The sequence below is a fragment of the Tyto alba genome, unplaced genomic scaffold (assembly GCF_018691265.1).
Source record: "Tyto alba isolate M040663 unplaced genomic scaffold, T.alba_DEE_v4.0 Super-Scaffold_3, whole genome shotgun sequence".
In the NCBI taxonomy this organism is placed as follows: domain Eukaryota; kingdom Metazoa; phylum Chordata; class Aves; order Strigiformes; family Tytonidae; genus Tyto; species Tyto alba.
The window spans coordinates 8,256,418-8,282,980 of NW_024881304.1; the positions used below are offsets into that span (position 1 = coordinate 8,256,418).

A 26,563-nucleotide genomic window follows, 5' to 3' on the forward strand; every position below is an offset into this window, starting at 1 on the left:
TCTTGGTAGCACAAGATAGCCTCCCTGGAGCAAGGACCTAAGGAGTCATTTGCCAAATGCTCACCCAGCCTAACACAGTCCTTATGCACACACACAGATTCTAGACTCGTCACAGAGCAATTGTTAATGAGTGGATGGCAACTGTGGGAGAGGGAATGGGCTTTAACTGTAACCTGAGACATGTGGGCTGCAAAAGGCTACTTTTGGTTAGGAAACTGATTTTCCTGAAGCCCTATTAAAATTGCACTGTCCAACCCTGAATGGATGAGAAAGGAACAAGCAAGAAATTCTACCTGACAAGTTTGAACTAGACACAGGCAGAGTCATGGCAAGAAAAAACAAGCCCCAAACCCACATCATTACCTTTTTTAACCACTTTATTTGTGTGTGTATTTCTATAAACATTTTAACTACTGGACATTTCATAAACCGTAGAAACAAACCTTCCTACCCCCAAAGTGCAATCAATCCAGCTTGTCAGTCAGACAACAGTGACGCTGCCAGGGCAGGTCGGTGGTGTCCCTAAATAACCTCCCGCCGGGCACGAGCCAGCGAGGAACTCACTGCGTCAGATCCTGAGCACCTGAGCGATGGAGAGGAGACAAGTTTAAAGACTCAGTTGCTCTCCTCCTCCGGGGATGCGATGGGAGAGAAAAGGGGGACGAATAAAGAATTTCCCTTGATAGAAAGTCAGAGTCCGACGGAGAGGTTGCGACAACCACTTGCAGGACTGGATGCAGTGACCTCGGCTGGTGTTGGTGGGGCCTGGCGGGCTGTGTGGCGGTAGGGACCATCAAAACGCTCGTTCATTACAAATGGCCCAAATGCTCCTTAACGCCTTGTTTGCCAGGTGCAGGCATTGGCAGCAGGTGCTGCTTAAATTAAACCGGCTTGGTTACTTGCAGGGGCGCGAGTCTGTGGGTGCTGATTCCTTGGGGTGGGCGAGCCCAGCTGTAAGGCACGAGGGGAGGAGAGGTGGGGCACTGGGGGTGGCAGGGGTTGCCCAATCCAGCTGGGTGACTCAGCACTCATTGCCAAGTACCCTGTTGTCCTAGAGGAAAGCACCATGTCGCATGAGTGATGTGGAGCAGCACGTGGTCTCTCAGTTCCCCAGGTTCATGTCTGCACCGTGAATAAGCCAAACCAGGCGGAAACAGACGGCCAGGAATCCGGTGCCCAGGAGATCCCCTAGGGCAGTGAGGTAGGGGATGGAGAAATTATCTGGATCCAGCGCCTTCCTCCACATCAGGCGCACAATTAGGTCAGCCACGTAGAGCAGGATTCCCACCTGAGGAGAGGCAAGAGAGGCCCTGCTGTGAGGCAGCAAGGTGGTCATGCACAGCCTCCCTCAGCTCACAGCCAAAATGACGGGGCCACGGCCAAGGTACCAGAAACTAACAGGGATCACCGAGAGGTGATGCCTTCCCTGGAGAACCACTGTTTCTCTGCGGGATGGAGCTGTGCTGGGATGGCTGTAGCTGGCTCAGACCGTTGGGAACTGCGTTGCCCAGCATGGCCCATGGTGCCACAGCCCCCTGCTGCCAGCCACAAGTGGGGGGGACCATGCTTAAACTGCTCACCAGCATCACAGGGCCCAAAATGGGAGTCTGGCCACACCAAAAGCATCTCCCAAAGGTATGGTTCCCACTTCTCATGCCATGAATGGGAGTGCTCTCATACACTCCAGCAGAAAGAAGGCTGCTGTGAATGTGCTGGCAGCCCCAAAGGACAAGTTTGTAGCCAGATTTCTTCTCTTCATCCTTCTTTTTTCCATTAGAAATTCTGATCATGTCTACTTTGTTTTTCCCAAAAATCTCAGTGGACAACTGGAGTTTGAGGCAGTTTCTACATCAAAGTTATCCCAAGCAGCACTGACATGTTAAAAAAATAAAATAATTTAATTTTTTTTTCATCTCAACAGTTTTAAAATCTTTGTTGTGGTTTCTTTTAATTCCCATTTCGTTCCTGATTCTGATAAACAGATGGAGGAAAAAAAATACTTCGGTTAAAGATTAAAGACTGTCTAGTTAATTGAATTAAGAAGGGAGAGAGAGTTTGCACCCCACGTCTGTGGTCCCTCCATGGGAGACTGCAGCACAACAGGAACCAAAGCCAGAAGCAGCATTTCTAAAGGTGAAAACTGCAAGCTGGATGGGGGGGAGAGGGAGGAGGAGAGATGGGGAAAGCTAATTAAATAACAGAATCACAGAAACTAAAGCTGGATGGGAGAGAGCTTTATACAGACCATTACTCTGTCTCAATACAGGATCAAATATGCCTACATCTTTCCTGACAGTCGTTTGTTTAACCTATGCTAAACAACCCTCAAAGATGGACATGCCACACTCTAAGCAATCAGTCCCATGACTGTTTTTTTTTGTTTTTTTTTCTGTTCTTGTTTTTCCCAAGGTCTAACATACATCTGCCTTTTTCCATTTGAAACCCATGATTTCATGTTTCAAACCTAGTGACCACAGAGAAAATGTTATTCTGTCTGTCCCTACAGAAGCTTAGTAGTTTAAAGGCTGTTAACCAGAATTTTCTCAAGCCTCTCTTCTTTGGACTAGCTAACCCCAGTCCATTCAATCATTCCTCTGAGGTCATGTTTTCTAGGCCTCTGATCTTCCTCTTTGGGCTTCCTCCAGCTGACATAAACTTCCCCCTTGCTTTCTTTCTGTCATTCTTTATAAAGTATAATGAAGGGGACGAAAGAACCACTCCGAGCATATTTTCCTCCACTGGCCTCCACGGGAATCTTTAGGTGTCAGTGGTGTTGCTGGGATTCTGCTCTTTACGCTGTCATTTATTCTGCATATTTTCAGGCTTGGCTCTGGTTGAGGAGTTACCTCGATGCATAAAGAGAAGAATAAATATTTTCCTTTACAACAATGGCTGTGCTGCTGGGCTTAGGGTTGTGCAAAGGTCGAGAAACACTGATTGTTTATACACGCAAGGAATTCACCCACAGACACGAGGCTGCTTGTAAGGCAAAGCGAAAAGTCAGCTACCTCATCCTGCAAATTAATGAATCATGAATTTAAAAGGGCAAGTGAAGCCAGAACCTCTGTGAGTTCAAGGAACAGCCACATGCATTTCTGAATAAGATGACAAAGTTTGCAGGGCAAGCAAAACAGTGAAAGGGAACAGGCAGAACAAATTGGATGAAGTGCCCATTGCCTACCCAGAACTTTTATGTCTGAAGATGAACTTGTCAGGCCTGGGTTTTCCCTTTGATTTTGACCCATAAGGCCCTGCCCAGAGAGATCCCTACCTCTTCACCATGATATGTGAAAACAGTTTCCAAAATGAGTGGGGAAATCTGCTGGCTGGAGTTCACAGCCTCTTACTTGTCCCCTAATGGCATGACCAGTGGCAGTCTAGAAATACTTGTGGCTTACAGAAACAAGGAGTGAACATGGCAAAATGAGGCACCACCTACAGCAAGAGGTACCTCCTTACTAAGTGCATCTCTGCACACTTACTGCAGCTCAGCAAATGACGAGAACTTGTTCCTCATCTCACGTCTGACCCCTTGCTCACCCTTAAGGGCAGTCACACTTGTGGGAAACCAAATCCTGGCAATTTGGGTGAAGTATTACTGGACCCACAGAAGATATATTGATGTTTGGTAGGGAGCACACCTGAAATAATTGGAAATGTAGTCTGTTGTTGGAAGTTTTACCGTGACTCCTGTTTAGCCTCAAGACTACTTTGTTTCACGCTATCTGAGAGGTTCCTTTTAGATGAGAGTTTGGGGTTTACCTGCAGCAAAGCAGCAGTCAGGTAGAACATCACAAAAGTGAAGGACAGAGATGTGTGGCCTCCCTGTAGCAGATGGATGGTGTAGAGGAACACAAGGTGCCCTGGGATAACCAGGAGGAACAGGACTCGGGCTGACTTGGAATTCACCTCTGCAAAGGACAGAGACAGAAACAGTGATGACAGGGGCTGCAAACAGTGTGGGGAGCTCATGGTGCGGGGAGGACATGACGCAGCTGCATATTTTAATGCACAGACTTGGGGCTGTCCCCTCCCACCAACCACATTGCTAACGCCTTTCCTAGATCACGCAGCAATCTGAAGCATCTGTACTGTCAGCCCAGCAGCTTTGTCTAGCACTGAAACTACATGCCAAAGACGTGCTCCACACGGATCCACTCCACTTCTTCCAAACACTCCTCTCTCAGCTACTCTCTGCCTCCTGCTTTCTTGCTGCAACCCACTTTTCCAGTTTTTAGTTTGTTTTAGCAGTAACTCCCAACCTAGCAGGGACAATCAAGAGGAACCTGCAATCTAAAAAGACAACTGACCCCAATCCAGTTTTGCTGATACTTAGGTTTATCTACTGCTGAAGATGGAGGAATTGCTGATTTTCAGCAAGGTTATGCTCTATTCACCCCTTTGTCCACAGGTGATGTCTGTAGGCTGTCCATGGTTAAAATTACTTCCTATTAGATCAGATCTGACATTCTTTTTCAATTACTTTGTTTAGTGCTCCCTGAAGGCCGGGTTTTTTTGCATGACAGGGAGAAAATATACCACAAGCTTTTTTTTCAAGCTGTCCACTGCAAAGACGCTTCCTCTCCAGTCTAAGCATCTTCCCTGTAAGGAGGAAATGGAGTTCTGCTTTTGAAACCCACCTAGTCCTTTTCCAACCAGGCTCAATAAAGGAGCTATCTGTGATGACAAGCCTTGAGAGATGGACACCTAGAGTTCAAGGTCTACCTGATGAGAAGAATGTGGTGCATGGGTTGGGCCAATTCTGCCTCATCTTGTATGGCAAAACTCCAGGCATGCTCCAGAAGTGCAGGAATGTGGAAATACGGCTGGCCTGGATGGCGACCAGATTCCCTCCAACGCCTATGAGGATAAAACATAGTAAAACTGTAAACCAGCTTCACTGCAGCAGGAAACATCAGTCTAAAACGTAGCCCAAGGTGAGGCAATCTGCAGTCACTTACAAACTCACTGAGAGCAGCAGTGAGAGAAAAAGAAAACCTGATCCCACATATCATGGTGATGCTGCGTTATTCACTTGGCAGGAACAGCTCTTAAAAATCAGGAAGGCTCCAGTGATCATCTCCTTATGACTGCTTTATTAGAAACATTTTCCCTTGCTTCCCAGAACCAGCTGTAAATGCTACGTGGCCTGTGAAGATAATGTAATTGCACCTGGTTTGACGCAGTCTGTGAGCAACACCTGGGGAAAGCAGCACGGGCAATGGCAGCTGCTGCTCACGGCCACTTCTTGGATTTACTCACCTAGAGAGCCATTATTGTTTAAAAGGCAACAAACATCACAGAGAGTGATTATATGTCTGTCTAAAGGCATCTAACACACTTGTTAAATGAGAAGGAATCATATGAGAATGAATCAGAGTCCAGCTATGTTAGGTAATTAAAAGGAAATTAATTCCTTCCAGACTGATTAATTCTAGCAAACATGAAAAGGCAGCTACATTTACCAGCAGAAAATAGAGGGATGATGATCTATGGAGCAAACCTCCACCACCCTGAGTATTTGCAGGGTAGAAATGCCACATGAAAGATAACGGTGAGCCAGATCCTACATGTTTTCCCTTCCTTGAAGTAGGAAATGCTCCATCATTAAATGTGAGATTTGCCAGAGCAGAATCAAAGTGAAAATACTAAGACTAGCTCAACATAGTTCAAGATGGGAGCTTTCTGAATCGTGCACTCTCACACTTTGTCTGACTCCCCTGCACATGCAAAGCGAAGAGAGCTACCTGTGCAAAGACACGGAGCACTGTGTAACTCTCTCAGAGCCACCAGCTCTGCCAAACAGGTCACCCACACCCACTGAGTGACGTCTGGGTCAATCATTGTTCAACTAAACTGATGTTGACTGTGCTTTCCTAATCAGGCTCTTTGGCTAACCATGCTGGAAAGAGTTTGTCAGCAAGGTGGCTGCCTTTATGCAGATCCAGTAAGGTTACAGCTAGGTGACACCCTCTGACACTGCAAGAGGACATCACACTTTGAGGGTGGCATGAGGCCAAGCCTGCCCTAGGAACGTTGGTTTCCCCTGGAATGGGCCTGGCCTGCAAGAACATTATAATAGCAGCAAAATAATCCAGTGGATCCTCATCGATGCCAGGATCCCCAGCAATTTGTGCTGGCATGTGTGTGTATAAAAGTACTGTGAGGCTTCAAACAAATATAAATATACACACAAAAGATGTTGAGATATATATTAAAAATCCATATATGTAATCTTTTATATATATACACACATACATAATCTTAATATATTAATCTTTGTCAACCATCGGTATAGGGGATGATTGCACAGCTCAAATTACTGAGTGGAGAGAGACAGAGAAAATGGATTTATTGTGACATCCTTTGTAGGTTTGATGTTACGAAAGTAAAGGTGTCAACGTAGCTCTTGGAGACAACTATCAGATGCTGTTAACTTTTCCCACAGCTCTTCAAGTATTTTTCAGCCCTGCCTGCTATTTTGCTCCAGAAACACTTCAAGATATGAGTAATTATGGATGTAATAGGGACCAGTAGCTTTACTTCCACTTGTGATGGGAGCAGGGACTTGAACACAAACCTCTGTGTAGGGGCAACAGTGGATACCATAATCCTTGGGGAGGAAGGGGAGCTATAAATAAAAGCATGCATATAAGCCCCCTGCCCAACCTACCATTAATCACAGGTGTGAAAACTGCCATGCCTTCAAAGTTTGGGTCAGTTACAGTTTTGTCCAAGATGAGCCCACCAATGCTGTTAAAAAATGACAGGCAATGAGGTTGGATCAATCCCTCTTCCCAGGGTAATTCTTATACTATGAAAATAGCACACTGAGATGAATTACTGCTTCTTCCCCATCGCCAGGGCTGGACTATTCACCATTTACTCCTTTTACAGGTCAGTTTTCACCAACAGATAGCCTTACAGATTTTCTTAAGGCATAATAAGATCAGGAAGACCTCCTTGCCCACCCTTGAGCAAAACTGATAGTAGCCAGGGAAGCTTCATCATCCTCCCCAAAAGTTTTGCTACACTTCTATACTGGCCCTAGCAGTTTGTTTTGTTTTTTTTTTTTTTTTTTTTTAAATTCTCTCCCAGATCTCAGCTGGGTCTGAAAGATGTAGCACAGGGGGATTGAACTACCTGGCTCTACATTCACCAGTCTTCTGTCTTTACAGCTGGATAAAAATGAGGTTGAAGTCTGACTGTTTGTGATGGTCATTATCCCCCTTTTCGGTTTCCTGGCTTGCACCCACATGGTGCATAGATGTGCAAGCAAGACTTAAAATTATGAGTTGCTTTTTATAGTCATTTGGGGGCTCCTAATCTGCTATCTCACAGCCTGTTGGAGGGCCACTGATGGCTGAGAAGCACTGGACAAATACCCTTTTGCTGTCCCATCCAGTCTTATTTTTGATGGCTTTCTAAATGAGCACAGGGTCTCTCTGCAGTGTGCATACGTGTGTGGGCTCAGGAGCAGTTCCTCAGTTACCTGCTGATGCTCATTGCAACAATGACCGGCTGCCATCCAGATTTCAGGACTTCAGCAAGGGAAGGACTTTGCTTGGCAATAGCAACCCAGAGAGGGATCATGACAATGAAGACAGCACAGATCAGAGGAGAAAGGTATTTCATATCTGGCAAGGAAAAGAAAACTTGAATTAAATGCCCATGGCTTCACAGGTTGCCAAAACCATATCGCACAAAGTCAGGAAGAAAGGCAGCAGGGCTCTCACTCTGACTGAGTTACATTAGCAGAAAAAAATCACATGAACCAAGATATTCCCCACACAACCACCTCACTCCACCACAGAAATCCGTAATTAATCCCTGAAACTCACTGCTAGAGGATGTTGTTTGAAAATCAGCAGGATTCGAAGCAAGTTATAGCTGAAGATGAGCAAGCGTCCAATTCCACCTCCAACTAAGCAAGACAAACAAGTTGCAAAATTTCTGGCTTCAGGGTACAAATCAAACAGCAGGTCAAGGGGGAAACTCCTGTGTGAAAGCTGTATCACACTTACAACAGACACCTCACGCCTTCACCTAAAACAAGAAGTAATAGGTACTTTTGTTGGCAAGCTAGCAGAATTGCTGAGCAGCTGGCCTGCTCTGTAGGAACAAATACTCTCTTGCACGGTTAAGCCAGTTAAGATCCAGGGTTTCTTTCATGCTAGCTTACATGTGTTTCCATTAGGTGCTTTTTCCATTTGGTAGGGACATAACCTTGAAGTGACCTTTAGAAGCAAAGGAATTAAAAAATAAGATGTGCAGCACTAAAAGAAAATAAACATGACTCAGAAGCATGAGAAACACCTTCAAGCAATGGGGACGATGCCAACCCTTTTGATATAAAAATGCTTCTTCAACAAAGCTCTCCATCTGGTCTCTGTGTTGAGGCCAAATCCAATGGGTTGTAAGGCAGACTTTGCAGGTAATCCGGGAGATGAAGCAGGCTCAAAGTGTGCATTTTTCAAGACATTGCCAGGGCCTCCAGCTACCTGGGTGAGATAGCACTGATGTGACGGTATCTTCCATGAATCAAGGGCTCTTACACAAAGAGGTCCAAACGTGGCTTTAGTCAGCACTGAAATGTAACCACTTTAGGGTGTAAATAGCTGCTGTTTTGTCAGTGAACTTTACCATCTGGAGTCATTTAGTACAGATGGGTTGTATGACAGACTTAGCTGCTGTACTGGATCTCCTACACCCACCCCTTGTTGTTTTGGGCAATTAATTCTTTCTTAAATAATGCAGACACAGAGCACTGGAGTCTATCAAACCTTATCAAAGCCCACAGAATGACTCCTGGTGGGATGAATCGACTTCAGTCTCCACATACCAGTTCTGCCACATTCTCTCACATACAGCCCATAAGCAAGCTGAAACACTTTGGCAAAGTTTGTATGCAGGCCTGGGAAAGACCAGGGTTAATTTTTTAAAAATTGAAAATCTTCATTGGCAAAAGGGTATTCTGCAGAAGGATATGGTGCTGCAACAGATGACACATAACAGTACTCCAAACTTTACAGACTCACTGGTATTTTTGAAGGATACATTTCGGTAGGACCCAGAAGTTGTCACAGCATGACCTGTCCCTTACTACACACCGGAGAGGGAAATGGATTTATTCAACCACCACCAACACTGCCTTCCTCCTACCTGCTTCACTTCATGCTCCCAATGACTAGGTGTCTGTGTGTTGCGTATTTTCCATCTCAAGAAGCTATTTAAAGTACTCTGAACACGTCACAAATGCTCTCTGGTCACAACCACAGAGGTTATCATGTTGTTCTGCCATGTACTCCCTGGGAGATATTATCAGGGGCATAGCAACTGAAAGACAAACTAGCTTTACAGACGCAGGTGTGATGGAGTCATGGAAAAAGCCTATTTAAAAGAATGCACCCCTGAAGCTCAAGGAAGACTGGACAGAAGCAATTTGTGGGCCTCTCCCTGCAATGTAGCTCCTTCTCTCCCTCACTTGCTGGCATATGGAACGAGTTATGCAAACTGAGAACAGCTGCCTCACTGCTTCTGCTCACAGTCTGAAGCAACAGTTTGGGTTTCAAATGGTATTGAGTTTGCTGAATCTTTTTATTTTCCTCTTTCTGTTCTAGGTTAGGCTCACGGTAAACACCCTACCACTTTACAAGCAACAGTCAGGTATATATCACCAAGTTGCAACATGTTTTGAGCTTTTCAGTGTCAACAGGTGCCCAAGTCTTTGACAACCAGCAGCACAGCTAACTCCATAGCCATAGCTCCTACTCAGAGTCCTGTGAGCATAAAACAATGCAGCACTGCCTCCGTCTCTCCAGTTTGATAATATCTTGTTCACCTACAACTCTCCACATAAGAAGATACAAGAATATTTTACAAATGCCAAAAGCCTGGAATTGCTTTGTGAGGAAGGACTTGCTATTACCCATGCACAGAAAGTAGTTATGCTTGGCTAGCAACAGATGCAGGAACAGAGTCAGTGTCACATATGTCAACCTTCTGTTCCAAAGCTGTGCAATACACATTGGTCATTTATTTGACAAATCCCAGTTGTGTTTCTTAGGCTCTGCCTTCCAGTTTGCTACTAAAAGAGAGCCTGGAAAAAGCCTCTTTGGTCATTTTTCTACCCCAGTGCCATGACAGCCTCCATTCTGAAACATCCCAGAAATGGGTAAGCATGCTACAATAATTTCATAAGGATTTATCCCTCTCTTGTTAAGCTGCAAAACCCTGCCAAACACTGTACCTATGTATTTGAAGAGTGTACTGCTGATTCCTGCCAGCAGGGAAAGGGTTATCAAGTCTCCAAGGCTTGCTGCTATGGGTGTGGCGACATTGTCTGGATTGATCCCAACTTTCCTTGCTCCGATAATCACGCCAATCATCACCAGACCTAGAGAAGACACAGAGCAGGCATCAGAGAATTCATCCTGCTGCATTTCACCCCAGAGCTGCTGTTCTGGTTCCCAGAGGGACACAGGGTCTGGGAAAAGTAAGAAGCAGATTGCCCATAGTGGTGCCACACAGCTGGAGACTGGACATTCCCAGGAATTTGTTCTATTGCTTTCACCAACCTGAAGAGCATGCCTCTGCCCTTATGAACTGCACCAAAGGCCCACAGGCCCACAAGCAAATTCCAGGGATTAAAGGAGATACCAGCAGGCAGTCCAAACATAGAAGCTCCCCTCCTGAGCAGCCTAATCTTTGCTGCCTTGAAGCAGGACCAGGCATGAAGCAGAGTCATAGATAAGCACACAGCAGGCACACAGCAGCCTCCTGGTGCCATCCCCTGCTCTGGATCCTGCAGCACAAAGATATTTTCCATATTAGACCAAAATTTCTGTGAGTTTGCACCACCAAGAAGCAATGAGCATCCTTAGAGTAGCCTGAATTAGCCTTTCAGCATGGCCATCAGACTGACCCCTCATGCCCCAGTGTCTCTGGGGCTGCTTTAATTTGCACTGGGTGAATGTTGATGCCGTGAGAAGCTCCAGAGTCAAGGGGTTTTGGAGGTGGCCCACATGACCTCTTTTCTCCTGTCATCTGAGCTGCACCTGGAAAATTCAGCTGCTTTCAGCATTGTTGGAGAGGAGGGAAATTTTGCTTGCCCTGGTAAGTTAATGAGGACAAACCCTTACGAACATGTGGGAATCCCTGAGCCATCATATCTCCTACAGGCCTGTGGAAGAGCCACATGGAATAAACCCTGCCTGGCCAGCTTCCACTGCCGTGTGACTAGCAAGAATAGCCTTGAGACAAGACACATGACATCTCCTCAAAGTCCTTCTGTGGCTGACAGGATGCCCCAAAGGAAGCCTGAGAAATGGTGGTTCCCGCCAGCTCACCACCTCTCTGTGCCTGTTTGGACAGCCCCACCAAAGCTGAGCGTGCACAGGAGCATCGGCTCTTCCCTAAGAAATGCCACATGTGCACTTTCCCAATACAACATCCCGTATACAGGAACACATCCTCACACAGTATGGCATTCTCCACAACAGCCCTCCCAGACACCAATGCTCCCTTCCTCACAGCACAGTTCATGCTGCTTCCGTCCCTGGTCATAAAAATAGCAGCTTCCTACCATGCACACCCACACACAGGCTGCCTGTAACCACGTCCAGGGAAGGAACTAATGCTAGCTGAAAGCCTGTGATGGTACAGCAGCAAAGCCTCTCTGTATCACACCAAGAAGGGAGATTGAAGGGAAGAGTTTAATGAAAGCTGGACTGCTGTTCTCTTTTAACAACTGCCTCATCCCGTGTTTTTCATCAAAGGCATCTACAGTCACCCTTTGACTCCAGCTTCAGGATATGCACTTGCTGTAACTTGTCCCTTTCATTTAGAAAACTTGCTGTATCCAACTCTGCCAGCTCCCTCTATTCAGGATGTCGTGCTGCCCTCATATGGCAGTCCTACAAACTGATCATCCTCAGGCAACACAGAGCAGCTCTGGGCAGCTCCTATCATCCAACCCCACCACGTTTCCCTTGTAAGGGGAATAGCCAGGAGTGGACTGCCTGGCTCAGAGCTCACAGCAGACAAGCCACAGGGCTGGCCATAATCCTCTGCAGGGTATTGGGTGACCTAAGTCCATCTTGAGCATGGTCTGGAGTTGTCTGCTAACACTCTCAATACCCTACTGCATGCATGGCATTATTAGTCCATTCTCCCCTAGAAAAGGGCCAGTGTAGATGGCTAACATGTCACCCAAGGCACATGGAGAAAGTGTGGAGGGGTACATGTAGACCCATGCATAGCATGTGGCATTTTTCACACATCAGGTGAAGTGGGACAGTTTAGTTGCTGCTGTGGATGCCAAGAGTCCAGCGAACAACAGATCCAGGGAGAGAAGAAGCAAAGGCAGGATGCAGAGGGGTTGAAAACCACAGACATAGAACTAATGCTCCCTTCAACCTTCCTCCCTGTGCCAGACTTAAGGGATGTAAGCTGGGCCTCCCTGGCAGAAAAGACAGTTTTTTCCACACCTGAGTGCTGTGTGTTTGATCTGAGAAACCAAAACAACTCACCGAGAGAAAGTGCAGCTATGAAGGCCGTGGTCACGCTGCTGGCACACAGCACGGCAGCCTGGCTCAGCTCCACAGAGCCCTTGGAGATGGCTCCCAGGATCACAGCAGCAACAGCTGCCAGAAGTCCAACCACAGTGGCCTGGACCTGGGGGCCAAAAGACAGCTGGTGAGCAATCATCCACGTCTGCTCCCCGGCAGTCACAGCTCCATGTGACTGCGGCATTTCCACACAGCTAAGCCTTGCAGAGATGCTGACTGTTTATGTATTGGAAGCAGCATCCTTGTAAGGCTCCACTACATTCAGAGAAAATCCTGACAAAGTTTGGAGAAAAACTCTGGAGGCCTGCAAAGGGCAGATAACATTTCAGCAGAGGACACCAAGTCCATCAGCAAAGGAATAGCCCTGGTCAACAGAAAAACGGGCTCCACATCAACACAGCACTCCTTGCGAGCTGAAAGCTGTGGAAGGAGATAAGGGAAAGCACAGAGACACATGTTGCAACCCCTGTGGCCTTGCCATGTGCAACCCCTAGGCTGATTGCTGGATTTTAACAAGCGGAAAGAGATACAAGAGGCACATTTCTCCCATCTCTCCCCTCCTGCCCAAGGCTCCCAAACATTGCCAGTAAGTGACAGGCTTTATCTAGCGGATGTTGTGAAACAGTGACTGTGCCGCTGCTCCTTCTGCAAAAGGTTTCTTCATTATTTCAGTTTGTCCAGAAAGGCAATGAATGTCTAGATGTGTTTTGCAGCTAAGTTACAAGCTCTGGGGCCACACAAAGCTTTATTCAAAGTCAAGTCCAGGGCTCTGCTTGGCTTTGTTGAGAATACCTGCCCAAAATCAGCAGCTCGGGATTAAGCACTGCTGGGAACAGATGCTGCTGGGCTGCAGCATAGAAAGAGAAAAGATCTTTTTCCTCTCCCAGCTGAAGTGACTCACCTGGATGAGGGCTAAATTGCAGGTGGCCATTTTCCATTGCTTCTGGGCATCATCCATCTGTCCAGTGTTAGCCTAGGAGCCAAGAGAGACACCCTGAAAACTTGTTCCTGTGGCACAGGTGGCTGCTGAAGGCAATTTCAGCTGCCCTGTGGGAATGCGGTTGCTAAAGCCAGAGAGGCATGAGCGCACGTCACCATCTCTGTCTTTCCTGCCTTTCCCTCTTGACACAACTCCATCATGCTCCAGCCCAGTGTCCCAGGGGTATGAGAGGCTCACAGGGAGGTGCAGAGGCACTGCAGAGCACCCAGCTAAAGGTGGAGTGGGCACTTCCACCACATCCTGCATAGACCAAAAGCTGAACAAATTAAACCATTTCTCCTCTTTCATCCCCCCTAAATTGACCTGTTAAGCTCCAATTTCTCCCAAGACATGTAATAAAAACAGCCCAAAGCAAACAAAACTGCTTAGGGACATAGGAGAACTCAAATCCTGAGTAGCAAAAGATACTGCAGGTCCCAAGAAGCCTCAGCCTGCTCCCCAGAGGTAGGATTGTTGGGAAGCCCCGGGTCTCTCAAGGATCAATAACCACAGATAAGCAATTCAGTACTGAATCTGACAGTTGTGGAGCCCTGGCTTTGTCTCCTTCATGTGTCACAGGGCCCCAGATATCAGCAACTGGCCACCCAGGGATTAATTCACCTTCAAAGTGCAGATAGAAATTCTCTGTTCCAGTTACAAAATGAGGGCAAACACATTATTTTAATACTCACACACCACTAGTTTCTACTTAGCAGAAAAGGGCATGTCTCATATACAGTGTGGTTATATAAAAGCAAAATCTCCTAATGTCTCCTGCTAACCCCCCCCTCCCCACACACACACCACCACCACCTTGTTAACACTCACAGCAGTAGAGAGCCTGGATGCCAGCGTCATCTCAAGATTACCCTTCAGGCCAACCAAGGCAGGAACCAGGATAAAAACTTCTGTTATTGTCCGAAACACATCCCAGTGCTGGAAGAAAACAAAGGCAATGACCTATGTTTGTGATGCTGACCAGTCCAATGCTGTTGCTTCAAAGTGGGTTCCCACCTCGCCACCCTACAGGTGTCTGCTATGCCCATGGGGGCAGATGCTGCCCTGGACTGGTCACATTTTGCGAGTGAAGGAAGCAACTTTTAGCTTGCAATATTCTTTTTGATCTCATGCACAGCAAAGCACTATCATAACAGGGAAAAAACCTTCTTCCTATAGGCAGCAGAAGATTTTGGAAAGCCACAAATTAAAATATGACTTTAGCATTAGCCAAGAATAACATGAAAAATAATTAGGGTTCACAAGCCAAATGAAATACAGCATGCTCTTCATCCTTTGTACTGACACTAGATACAGGAACGCCTATTGCTATCCAGACTCATAAGAATAAACACAAAGATCTGGAAATGATCTAACAATAAAAAGCTGTGTCTGCCTTTTTTTACCAAACCTCTAAGTAAGTATCTAAGACTGGTGGTGGGAGGGAAGGACATTTTTCTATCTCTTCTCCACAGGCAGTTCTTAAATCTTCCTGTTACCGAGCATGCTCCCAGCACAGCTGGAAAAAGGATTGTGAATTAAGATATCCCATAAGCCTGAACTGCTGGGCCAGTATCTTGATTATCATTGCTCCTCTGAAGCTGAACTGTACTAAGCTGTTGAATCAGCTGCAACACTACTAGAAACAATCTGAAACCTTACGAAACTTTATTGATTAATACATCTTCTCTAATTTCTCTACCATACAGTGCCTTGGAACATAATTCATTCACCCCTTGTGTATTCAAGGATGTTGGCAAAGTCCCACTGTAGCCAGAGATGTTCACATGAGGATGAAATCACAGAACGGAGCAGCTCACCATGAAGTAAAACCAACTAGCCCAACATCTAAGAACAGAATACAAGAAAAAAAGAGTAGCTGCAATGAGTCAGACCAAAGGTCCATCTAACCTACCCTTATCTCCACTAGTAGTCAAATTCAGGTGTAGAAAACAAGAATGTACCAGTATGACAAGTAGACAGGATAATTCTCCTGTGTGTTTTCCAGCCTATGATTACCTGCCACAGGTGTACTGAGCTAGTGGGGTTTTTCTGCACGCTTACCAGTGTTGAAAGGATTTCTCTTTCAGGTACGCATCCAATCTCCCCCCCTCCAACCCATGTGCCATCCCGTGGCATAAATTTCTATGGTTTAACTACACGTCATGTGAAGGATCACCTTGCTCATTAATTCTAACTTGTCACTGGCTAATATCTTATGATGGTCATGAATTCTGGAGCTAGCAGACAAAATGAGGAACAGACCCCTGCCCACCTTCTCCACATCCAGTGTGATTCTACAAACCTGAAAATCCAGGAGGTTGGACAGACTCAGTAAAAGTCAACACAGCCTGTTGGGAAATACATACAGGGCGTAACAGCTCGGTGTTTTGCTCCGGCTGTGCCGTGGGAAGCTGTGGGAAGCTGGTGGTGTGGCTGTCTGCTGGGAAGACCGCACAGCTTCCTTCTGAGTCAGGATGAATGAAAGTGGGGCTGAGCCCGTCTGGAGTACATGATGCAAAGCACCCCTCAGAGGTGCAGATCTCAGGCAAAACATTATTATCAATATAAAAAGGCACATTTCCTGGCAGTGCTGACCTGTAAGCAGGCATGTTTCAAAATGTTAAAGGTACGTTTACTGTTGAGTAAATAGCAGACAACACAAGAATAGTCACCTTATTTGACACACTACAATTTTGTTTGAATTTGTTAACATGGAACTTAAATACCTGAGAAAAGCTAGGGGTGGACATCTCTTTTAAAGATTCAAATCCCCCTCTCTCATCTCTCTTTAATTAAGAATAAAGATCCAAACTCATCTCTGACACCTTCAAAAGAAAGAGGAGAAAAAAACAGACTTCATAGTCATAATGTAAAAAACCCAATCATTTAAAATACACAGATGTGCAGACATTCATATTTAAGACCTTGCATATTTTGCACATAAAAAGACACATAAATAAAAAGCAACAGGAAAAACTCAACTGTATGTATCTTCTGTGCATGTCACCTCTGGGAAATATGACTTTGATGTATCAATATAAACTCAAATCATTGTGTTCATGATTAATTTTGCAGGTCCCAAGCCATCATAACAGAAGTTTCAGCATATGAGGTGTGATTTTTTTGGGACTCTGCCCTACATATAATTACACTGAAAGGCTTTGAACAATTAATAATCACACAACTGTACTAATAAAAAAAGCTGACTTAATTGCCTCCACTTGAGTCTCATTAGTGACTCACCAAGAGCCTAAGGATAGATTCATAATGATTTATACCACAGTAGCCAGGACTCCATTGTGTTAGAGACTGCAGAATTACAGAATAAACAGATGATCCCTGTACCATCGCCTTGCAGGACTGTCAGCTGAAGGAGCAGGTGAATGTGGCAGGCTAAAGCTGTGCAGGCAAGGAGCTGCCTGAATGAAGACAGCTGGATTAAGTCTTGGAAGTCTCTCTGTCCTTTGAGATGAAAACTGGCCTGGAAGGAACAGCAACATTCCCTGCGTCATTGCAAACCCACAGAAGGACACTGAGCCAGAAAGAGACTTTTTCCCACTTCACATCCCCATAATGGAGTTACAGTCCTAAAACTCAGCTCTGAAGAAAGCTGATTACCCCATGATCCACTGCAGCTGATCCCCATGCCAGCTGCATCTGCTTATGGGGTCCCATAGGGGAAGAGAGGCCATGGTGCACTGAGACAGTCTCCCCCGCTGTAATCTAGCCCCGCCATCCCTCTTTACACTGTCTTCACAGTCCCAACCACGTCCTGTTACCTCTCCAGGGCATCCATCTTCCCACAGCAGCAGCTAAGAAACCTCAGAAGTTTTCCATTGTCCTGAACAAGGCAACAGAAAGATCAAAAGATCCTGGACTATAAAATGCAAGCTAATTCAAAATCCTTTTCAGTGCTATTCATCTCATGGGCTTTTATCAACAAAGGGCAAGAATATCTTGTCTGTGACTTATTTGGGTTATGTCCCACTGCCGTGGTGTGGAAGGGGAGAATGAAAAGGAAGCTTTGCACCTGAATTCTCTGGTTTGAAATCTAATTGTCCAGCTTTGATCTGATTCTTCACCTTACTGTAAAAGAGTGGGCCAAACACTGGCAGGGCCCTGCAAGGCCTCCAGCAATGCCAGCCAGCCCGGAATCCAGATTGACCAGCTGGCCAAGGATCACTGGAGCAGAGGCGGAAACATCCAGCAAGAAAAGACCTGTGTCATGCTACTGGCCCTGCAGAGAGACTACATCACCTGCACAACCAAAAAGAGAAAATGGCAATTCACTAGTTCCTTGGGCATCCTTTTATTATATAGTATGAGAGACCCAAGTTTGAGCCTTGGAGTCAACTGGACTACACAAATCTCTCTTGTTGATTTTTTTTTTTTTTTTTTAAAACAGTAACAGGAACAGTTGTTGGTTTCATCCCAGGACAGATCAAAAACTGCAAAAATCCTGGAAAGTTTGATAGGACACCAACAAGCCATTTCCACTTTGTTCTCTTTAGAACAATATCAGACTCGCAAACAAGAGAGCCAGCTGGACTTCCAGTATAGGACCACGTTATTTCAAGATACTTTGTATGTAACATAACAAGGGCAGTGCCACTAAACTCACATGTATGTTCTAGATACCATCCTTGAGCTTGCCCATGTATCTCCCTGTCAAAGGCAGGCACGGAGTTTCCTAAGAATGTTTTGCAGTGACTGCAAATATGGCAAAGCATTCCTCAGCCAGACCATCCCCTGAAAAACGGGCAAATCACAGACTCCTGGACTAGAAAAACCTGTAGTTTCAGTAGCATGAGCCCTCATGATTACCAATATGAGTCTCATGGTGCCTGGCCTCAAGCAAGCAAACTCAGATTCTAGTTGGACAGGACAGTGAGTTTCTTGAAGGAGGAAAAGCTGAAAATAAGCAGTTCAAAGACAAAATGGCACAGAAGAATAGCCCAAACCTTTAAAGATCTCTGGATTTTCCCAGCTACTCGTTTTGTTTGTAAGCATGGGGTTGTTGATACCATGTCAGCTTACCTCACTAACATCTCTCCTATGCCAGTTGTGATTCTCAATGCACTAGCTCCCTCCTCTGGGAGTTGAACCCACTGACTGATGGCTTCTATTTCAACATAGCTGGAAACACCTTCACCAAAAAATACACTTCCTATTATTGTGCTTCATGCATGACCCTGATTCTAAGAGTTTAATGAACAAATACAGAAAGTAGACTGCACTCTGGTATTTAAAGGACACATGCAACGTGTGTTGTGTACATGGCTTGTGTTGTCCATCAGTTTGGATAGCTACATTTTTGAACAGAGCCCAATTCTTAGCAAATACATTCGATTCCTTTTAGACAAAGACCTATTCACCTGCCAACGGCACGGAGTGGGTATGTACTATGTCTTTACCCTTCTCTGAGATAATTGCTAACTATTAACATAACATCTTGGGTAGTTTAAGAACTTCTGTAATGTTGCAAGACAGGTCTGTGCCTAAGCACAGTACAAGGTGGAGACGACAAGCACAGCATAGCAACAGCATGTGCCACTCCAGTTAACCCTTCTTTGATATTCCTCATATTCCCTTTAATTCAACTTCTCCGTCTTCTTTGTTTCTTCCAAAGCAAGAAAAAACAGCAAGGCATTGTCTTTCCAAACACTCAAGTATCCATATTTAGATCCTGCTGTGGTATTAATGCCAGAGAATCCAATGTACTCCAGTGAGCTCCGAGTGCAGGATATATCCTTGGGAAACTTTGCCAGCCTTTTGATTTGTAAATCCACTGGCATGAGATACCCAAACTAGATCAAATTTTGCCCTTCTATTTGTGCCACTGTACAAAGGAAAGACAGATGGGATAGATTCTGGTTGTGGACACACTGGTGTAAATCCAGCAGCACTCCTTGGAAGTCAATGGAAGTTATTCCATATTTACATCCACCTCAGAATCTGGCCAAGAAGCACTCAGTTTGTAGGCAATGCTAATCTTTTTATGCTGGCATGCCTCTCATCACAGTATCTAAATGCCTTCTAGACTAAAGATTACATTAGGTTGTTTGTGAAAAACAGAAAGCATAAACTTGCCTGTAAGTGAGACAGGTAGTTAATAACAAGCCTGACCTAGATCTCGTTATCAGCGACTTTTGAAGGAAAGAAATAATATCATGCAATAAGGGAATATGCCACAGTCTGATCCCAGTTGCTTTATAGCAGTCATCATCAAAGTGTTTAACTAGATACAGTAAAGGGAGCACCCAGTCTCACACACGGAGGGCAGTGTCAGGCAGCCTGTCTGAAAGCCACTATCCCACTTTACAAGGACCCCATGTACTGATCTAAAGACAATAGATAGTGTCTCTCTAGCACAGGAAGAGCCTACAGCCATCCTGCTGACTGGCTGTTAGTACCACACACATTAAAAATAAAAACACACAGATCCTCAAGTTCAGTGAATTAGCCCACCCTCTCACTACAAAGTTGCCTAACCACATGTACCTACTTGAACAACATCCATCAAGAGGCCAGCAGCTACCATGCCCAAGCCAGCCAGAATGAACGGCACGAAAATCTGGGAGGCAATGGAGAATGAAGTCTCTGGGAGAAATCCACTGGCTGACCTGGTCAACTTGCAGGTGAAACCTCTCAGCTTCTTGCCATGGAAGCACAGTTCCAATTGTAACTGGGTGACCACCATGGTCAAACACTGTTACCCCATGCTCAGCAGGGCAAATGGGGGGAGATCAGGACATCACACAGATCCTCCTGGTAGTTCTCTTCAAATTCAAAGTCAAAAAAAATGTTTTTCCTCAAACTACAGCAATGATGCCAAATTGCTTTAGCTTCTTCTCCTCCCAGGAGCACGTCCAGAGGGTCGCAGCAAGGGTATCCTCCAAAATTGATTCAGCTGGGTTGAGCCCACGTGGCAGCAAACTTGACAGACAAAACTTCTCCAATTTATATCCAGGGGGGAATTAAAAAAGAGAAAAGGAGATTGTGGAGATGTCTGTGGACGAACAGAAACAAGCCCACACCCCATCCAGCTCCCACCACTTCGGTAAAAACCAGTAAGACCTGCTCAGGCTACAGCGCTGAAAGAGTGACAGGTCATGCAAGAATCCCCCAGCGTGCTCAAACGCACTAGTGTCCTTTCTCCTCAGGTTACATTTCTTGTCAGACTGCGGCTCGCCTTTGATACGACAGTTTAATATGTAAGCCTGCTGTGAACCGGCCCCAGCTCCCTCACTCCCACCATAAGCAACGCTGAACTCTTCTCACTGTCCCAAGGCTGAGGAGGTGGGGAGTTAACAACCAGGATCCGTTTTGCTCTCCTTCAAGGTGAAGAAAGGTCAAGGAAAACATGAGTCCACATTTCTCACGGCTGATGGTATTACGCAGGTCTCATCCCCAGGCAAGTGACACAGCTAAGCTGGCTGGTGAGAGAAGATCTGTCTTTCTAGACCCTGGTCCCTTTTGTCCCCTCCATGGTTTCCATGGGATGTAACGATCGGTCTATGCCAGCTATACCTCTGAATGACTGGCTTTCAGGGGAAAAAAAAAAAAAAAAAAAAGCAGAGAACCAGCCAATAAGCTTCAAAAGCGAACACCCTTATCTGCTGTCATCACTTCAACTTTCTGCTAGTTTGCAAAGGCCAAGATAAGAGTCATAGTCAGAGCTTATTTAAGGTAGCTCCATAATCTCACTACTCCGCAGGGAAGGGAGAGAAAGGGTGAACGTTTCCACGACATGCTGTGAGCTGGTGTCCCTGTCCTGAAGTGAAGCACACTGCTTCTGCATACTCCCAGGTGATACGGTCATTAAGACAGGGGGTCTCACCCTAGAGTCTCCACAGTCAAATAGCTGACACAAGGTCAAGAACCAGAGCTGCACCATGGCCACATAGGGCCACATAATTTTTATCCTGCTCAGTAAGAACTTCAGCTCAAAGTCATGCATGCAGGGAAGGGAGTTGGCATATTCTGCTGGGGATCCTTTCTAATAATTAATTTGGGCCAGCTAAATGGATCAGACGGTCAAAAAGCCTTAAAAGCATAATTTAGGATGGAAGGATATAGGATTGGTTTAGTACATTAGCAACTGAGCTTTTTCAGCATTCAATCACAGCCTCAAATCAAGCCTTGTCGCAGCAAAGGCAAACAAGTGAAAGCAAGTATTCAGTGGTAGGCATGAAAGATACAGGTTTTTCAGTTCAGTTCAAATTCAGCGTTTTTAAATTGCATTGCCTTACACTTTTTGTACTAATACACCCCTTCCCCAACACTCTCTGCAGAGGGACATAAAGATTAATGGCTTGTGGACTCTGTCCTTGTGACAGAGCCCTCAGCTTAGAGCTAAATGCATTAGCAGGGTTGGACAGAACAAGGCATGCTTTTGCCTTGCAGATAAATAGGGAACTGAGGAAGCTCTCAGCCATTTGGACAGTGTGTTTCTTTTGGTCTGAATTCACAAAAATCAAAGCACGAAGCTTAATGGGCTGAGATGGCACAGCAGCTCTCTGCAAGCTTGGCAGGGTAGGAAACAAGCCCTAGCTACAGATGGGAGACTCTGTCCTTTGCTGCTTTCTAGGTTGATATTTTGGTACAGTCCCCAAAGCCTTCTCCACTCCCAGTTGGCTTGGTGTGTACGTGTGTCTCTTCCACCTAACAATGGTCTGGTTAGCTGAAAGCTAACAAGGGAGTACATTTCATCTAATGTAACTGGAAAAAAAGCCCACAATAGCTGGAAGAGGGAGGTTAATAAAAATCCTGTAATAACTACACACGATCCAACCTCTTTATACCAGCCAGGAACTAAGAAGTGACAGCATGAAGGCCCAGTTCTGGTTAGAAACTCACAGAGACTTTAAGGAAATAAGGGACAATTTCTGGACAACTACCACAGGTTTTCAAAGGTCTGATAATGTGCATACCCAGTTCCATATGCCACTGTATCTGACAAGTGCATTGCTGACAGGCATAAGCATTAATGTAAAGGAAATCTTAATAAGCCTGAATGACTCACATGCCATTAAAAAACACAGCAACGACACATCCTGTACTAAAGCGTCAGCCTGGCAGGGTTTATGAGTTTATCATGCTTCAGCTCTCTCTGTTACTAAGCAAGCCCCATAAAAAGCTTTCAACCAATGAATCAGAATGCAGAGAAGGTAATTGGTTCAGGTGACCTGCATATGTACACTGGGTCATTTTATTATGCATTTAAGGAGCCTCTGATAAAGATCCATACCATACTTGTCAGCAGAGAGATGCATCATATTTTCCTGGCAGAGATATACCATATTTGTCCGCTAAGAGATAGATCAGGTTTGAGAAGAGTGTGTTACTGAACAGCAGGAAAAATATTATAACCAGTTGGGAAAAAAAAACACAAAACACCTCATGGCTGCACCACTCATCATGGCAAAACCTAGGGAGGCACACGCTGCCCTTCTCTGCACACAAATACACTGTATCCCTGTGCTTGCAAACTAGACAACAGGTAGCATTGCCATGGAGGAGCCAAAGCAGAAACAACCTCTTTGGTGGGCCCTGACCCTGATTCTAGGGCCTCCATCCACTGATACACTACAAGAAAAGAACAGAAAGATGACAAGTGCCAAAGAGCACAGCTTCAGACATACCTTATCAGTCCTGCAGAGAAGGAACAGAGATACCAGTGACTACTCTTACAACATGGCAGTGTAAGCAACAGGCAGCGCTACTCTGACACCTTAGACTCATGAGCAGATGATGCTTTTCAGGGACCATACGCCCCAGACACTGAAGTACTACCACTCCCGGCTCTGCTGGCCCTCTGTCAAATCAGGCTGTGCGTTTTTGTTTCTTACCTTGCTCCTCTCTTTCCCACTTTAGGAAAGGGCAAAGAAATGAGTATATGTAGAAGAGACTGAGAGCAAGCAGATGGAGAGTGCCCGAGGCCCAAAGCCTCGCAGCATCTCCTGTTGTCCTGCAGGCACAGCAGCAGCAGGGGCAGTGGCCAGAACTGGCTTAGAAAGGAAGGGCAGTTCCTAGCAGCAGCGAGTCCATGATGAGACGTGCTCAAGTAGCCCATGATCATGCATGAAAAGTCACTGTACTAATTGACAAAGGCCTGCTTTTCCTATGAGATGTTGGATGGGTTGATTTCCCAGGTTCTAAGCAGTAACATGAAAGCTCTTTGCGAGCTTTTTATTTTCATAACATAGAAACAAGACTTTTGTTGTTTCAGAGGAGTATGAGGTTTGCTTCACATTCTGTTTATATTAGTGGCACAGTCCTTCCTTAAAAAAAAAAAAAAGGGAAGAACATTGAAAGAAAAACACTCCTCCAACATCATAAACCCATCCACAAACTATTTCACACTTTAATATCTCACAATAGCTGGTAACATGCGTTTAATGTCAGAGATCCATAGGAGTGGGCAGGTCTGAACAGACTGAAAAACAAGGATGGAAGTGGCTGCTTCAAGGCTCAAGATTCTCAGAATGACGCCTAAGGAGACAAAAAGTAGTTTGACACTGGATTCTGGATTTGCCTTGGTGTTTTCTCATCTGACTACACATTCTGGTGGGTATCAAGCACATGCTAAGGTCAATTAAGGATACTGTGTCACTCTTAAGCCTTTATAGCTCTTCTAGCTTAGGGAGATCAGCCCAAGGCTAATAGCAAAAGAACACAGCTTCAGATTTGTGAAAGTTGTCAATGCAAGCACAGTAGTTTCAGCGTCACTGTATCAGATAGGTCAAGGCAGTCTAACCCAACAGCTAGCTAGTCAAATAACAAGGGTTAACAAAAAGGCATTCAGCAGTGAGAGTCATCTAGAGTTGCAAAGGCATAGAAATTTATAATCTGGAAATTAACTGCAGCTTTAAATTGTCTAAAATGAGGTGCTCACTACTACCTTAAAGCTCTGTATTGCTACACCATAGGAGGAAAGGTCTGGTCATCACTGTCATAGAATCAGAAGTCAGACTGGAAGAAGACTCAAAGATTTGAGTCATCTGCTACAAGGCCTTAAAAAAGGATGTGGTACACAGGCTGGGCTGGCTGTCTCCTTGTACAGTGAAGCAGGGGATGCAGGACTATCCAGAGCTACATCCAGGAGTGATGCAGCTGTATCTACTGCAGGAAATTTCTATGGCACCACAGCCCTTGGGGCTGGAGCTCAGCCACTCTCTTCCTAAAATCAAGGTGAGATTTTTGCACAGGACTCTAGCTTCCTACATAGATGCCTCAGATTCTTCACATGCTCCTTAGTTTCATATTGTATTTTATCTCCAGAGGAGAAAAAGGGCCAGAAAAACACCACAAGCTGTGTCCTGAGATATGCACAAAAGTACGTAATAGCTGACTCTGAAGGACATCTTGGCATGTGAAACTGCTGCAAATCCTTTCCTACTTTGCCATCCCCAGACCAAATCCCCTGCCTCTGAAGAAAAGTCCCTCACTTATGCCATGCTGGGTACATCAGATTGGTTTCTTTCCCTTACCTGAACATAATCCAAAACCATGCCTGCCAAGACCATGCCAAGCCCAGCTAGGAGGTATGGCAGGAGCACTTGCAGGCAAATTGCAACGGCTGATTCTTCCCGAGACTTTGCCATGGCTGCTTTCTCCTCAGCCAACAGCTTCTGCTGTGCATGCAGAGAGACATCCTCTGCCTCCTGGATGCCAAGTCGGCTCTCTCTGTGTTTACCCTTGCTCTTTGCTTTGTGCCTGGATCGCTCTCCATTCCTAGTCCTGCCCTCTTTTCTCCTCTGCCGAACTTCCTCACCTTTCATGGTGGCTTTCTTGAATCACAGAGTTTTTCTGAAAAACAAAGTCAGAAACAATGAGGTAACAAAAAGAGGCATCAGATGGGTCAAAGACAGGAAGCCCTTTGGTATTTTGTCCATTCCACTAACCTGAAGGCAAGCTACCACCTACTTACAAAACCCTAGATGCTCTGCTGACCCAAATACTAGTACTTAGTTTACCTTCAAACTTTGTATAGCGGTCAAACCAATCTCTTTCCATAAGTGCATCTCTCTCTGGGCCTGTGTTCATGCTGGATTGCTTGCTGTGCATCTTGGCTCTCACCCTGAGAACACCCAGAAGGATGCAGAAGGTGCTGCACACAGCCTGAATTCTGGACCCAGTAACTCACACAGTGGGAGTCATGAGAACTAAGGAGTCCAGCAGAATCCAACCCTTTTTTAGGATCTGACCCCTAGCCATGAAACAGGAGCAGTTCACATCCTAGCATCCTGCAGTCCAGCAAAGGACTAGCATACCTAGCATAGTACAGGTATGTAACTATACATAGTACCCAGCACCTAGCATAGTACAGCTAGCTGTCCACCACCCCTTAATAACAAGATAACTCTTTTATCTTCTTTTCTAATCTGGACACTTTTTCTTCCTTTCTGCCTTAGCTGACACGCATGCACTATGTGACTCATCTGTCTACCGAGAAGCTGCCATGACCCCACAGCATCTTATAAGAAAAAATAAACATGCAAAATTGTTACCAGTCGCTCTTTCCCTGGCATCATGTCTCATTTCTTGATACGACAGTCATTTTATCCTGCCTGCTCCACTGCTGGCCCAGGCAGCATCCCAGAGCTTTCCCCACCACCTCCTGCCAGCACTCATCTGGGTTAACCAGGGGCAGATGTTTTCTGATGCTCTCATTTTCAGGATGGGCCCCTAACGCCCTAAGCCCCTGCGCAACCCCAGGTACGATCGATCCCCTCCTCACCCAACATCTGGGGAGCAGAGGAAACTGCTAGGAGGCCCCAGTCACAGCTGGAGGGGGTAGGAAGGGACGAAACAAAGTCCCCCCCCCGGCTGCGGGAGAAGGAAACCCGGCCCCCGTTCCGCCCCGGCGCTTACCGGCTCCTCGCCCTGCCCGGGGCTCTGCCCTGCCCGGGGCTCGGACCGCCGGGCCGCGGCGGGGCCGGTGCAGCCGCGGGAGGCGCCCGCCACATCTGGGGCGCGGCCCGGAGCCCGCCCTGCGCGGCGGCCGCGGGTT

The 26,563-nt window shown here is 45.8% G+C and overlaps 1 protein-coding gene across 13 annotated transcripts; it reads right to left on the minus strand.

Annotated features, from left to right (window-relative positions):
- Nucleotides 1–359: 359 nt before the first annotated feature.
- SLC41A3 (solute carrier family 41 member 3) lies at nucleotides 360–26,559 on the minus strand. Of its 13 annotated transcripts, none has more exons than XM_042799411.1 (12): nucleotides 20,054–20,100; nucleotides 16,792–17,029; nucleotides 16,275–16,373; nucleotides 14,377–14,484; nucleotides 13,471–13,542; nucleotides 12,531–12,675; nucleotides 10,250–10,396; nucleotides 7,493–7,637; nucleotides 6,674–6,753; nucleotides 4,726–4,860; nucleotides 3,763–3,911; nucleotides 360–1,288 (listed from the first exon to the last, which is right to left on the minus strand). In XM_042799411.1, exons 3-12 carry the CDS (start codon nucleotides 16,296–16,298, stop codon nucleotides 1,103–1,105), a joined length of 1,191 nt encoding a protein of 396 aa, XP_042655345.1. In that variant the 5' UTR covers nucleotides 16,299–16,373; nucleotides 16,792–17,029; nucleotides 20,054–20,100; the 3' UTR covers nucleotides 360–1,102. The 13 variants fall into 13 exon arrangements, with proteins under 13 accessions (XP_042655345.1, XP_032850836.1, XP_032850839.1 ...); XM_032994945.2 differs by lacking the exon at nucleotides 20,054–20,100 and adding an exon at nucleotides 17,328–17,654; XM_032994948.2 differs by lacking the exons at nucleotides 16,275–16,373; nucleotides 16,792–17,029; nucleotides 20,054–20,100 and adding exons at nucleotides 25,325–25,359; nucleotides 26,425–26,559.
- Between the last annotated feature and the right edge of the window lie 4 nt (nucleotides 26,560–26,563).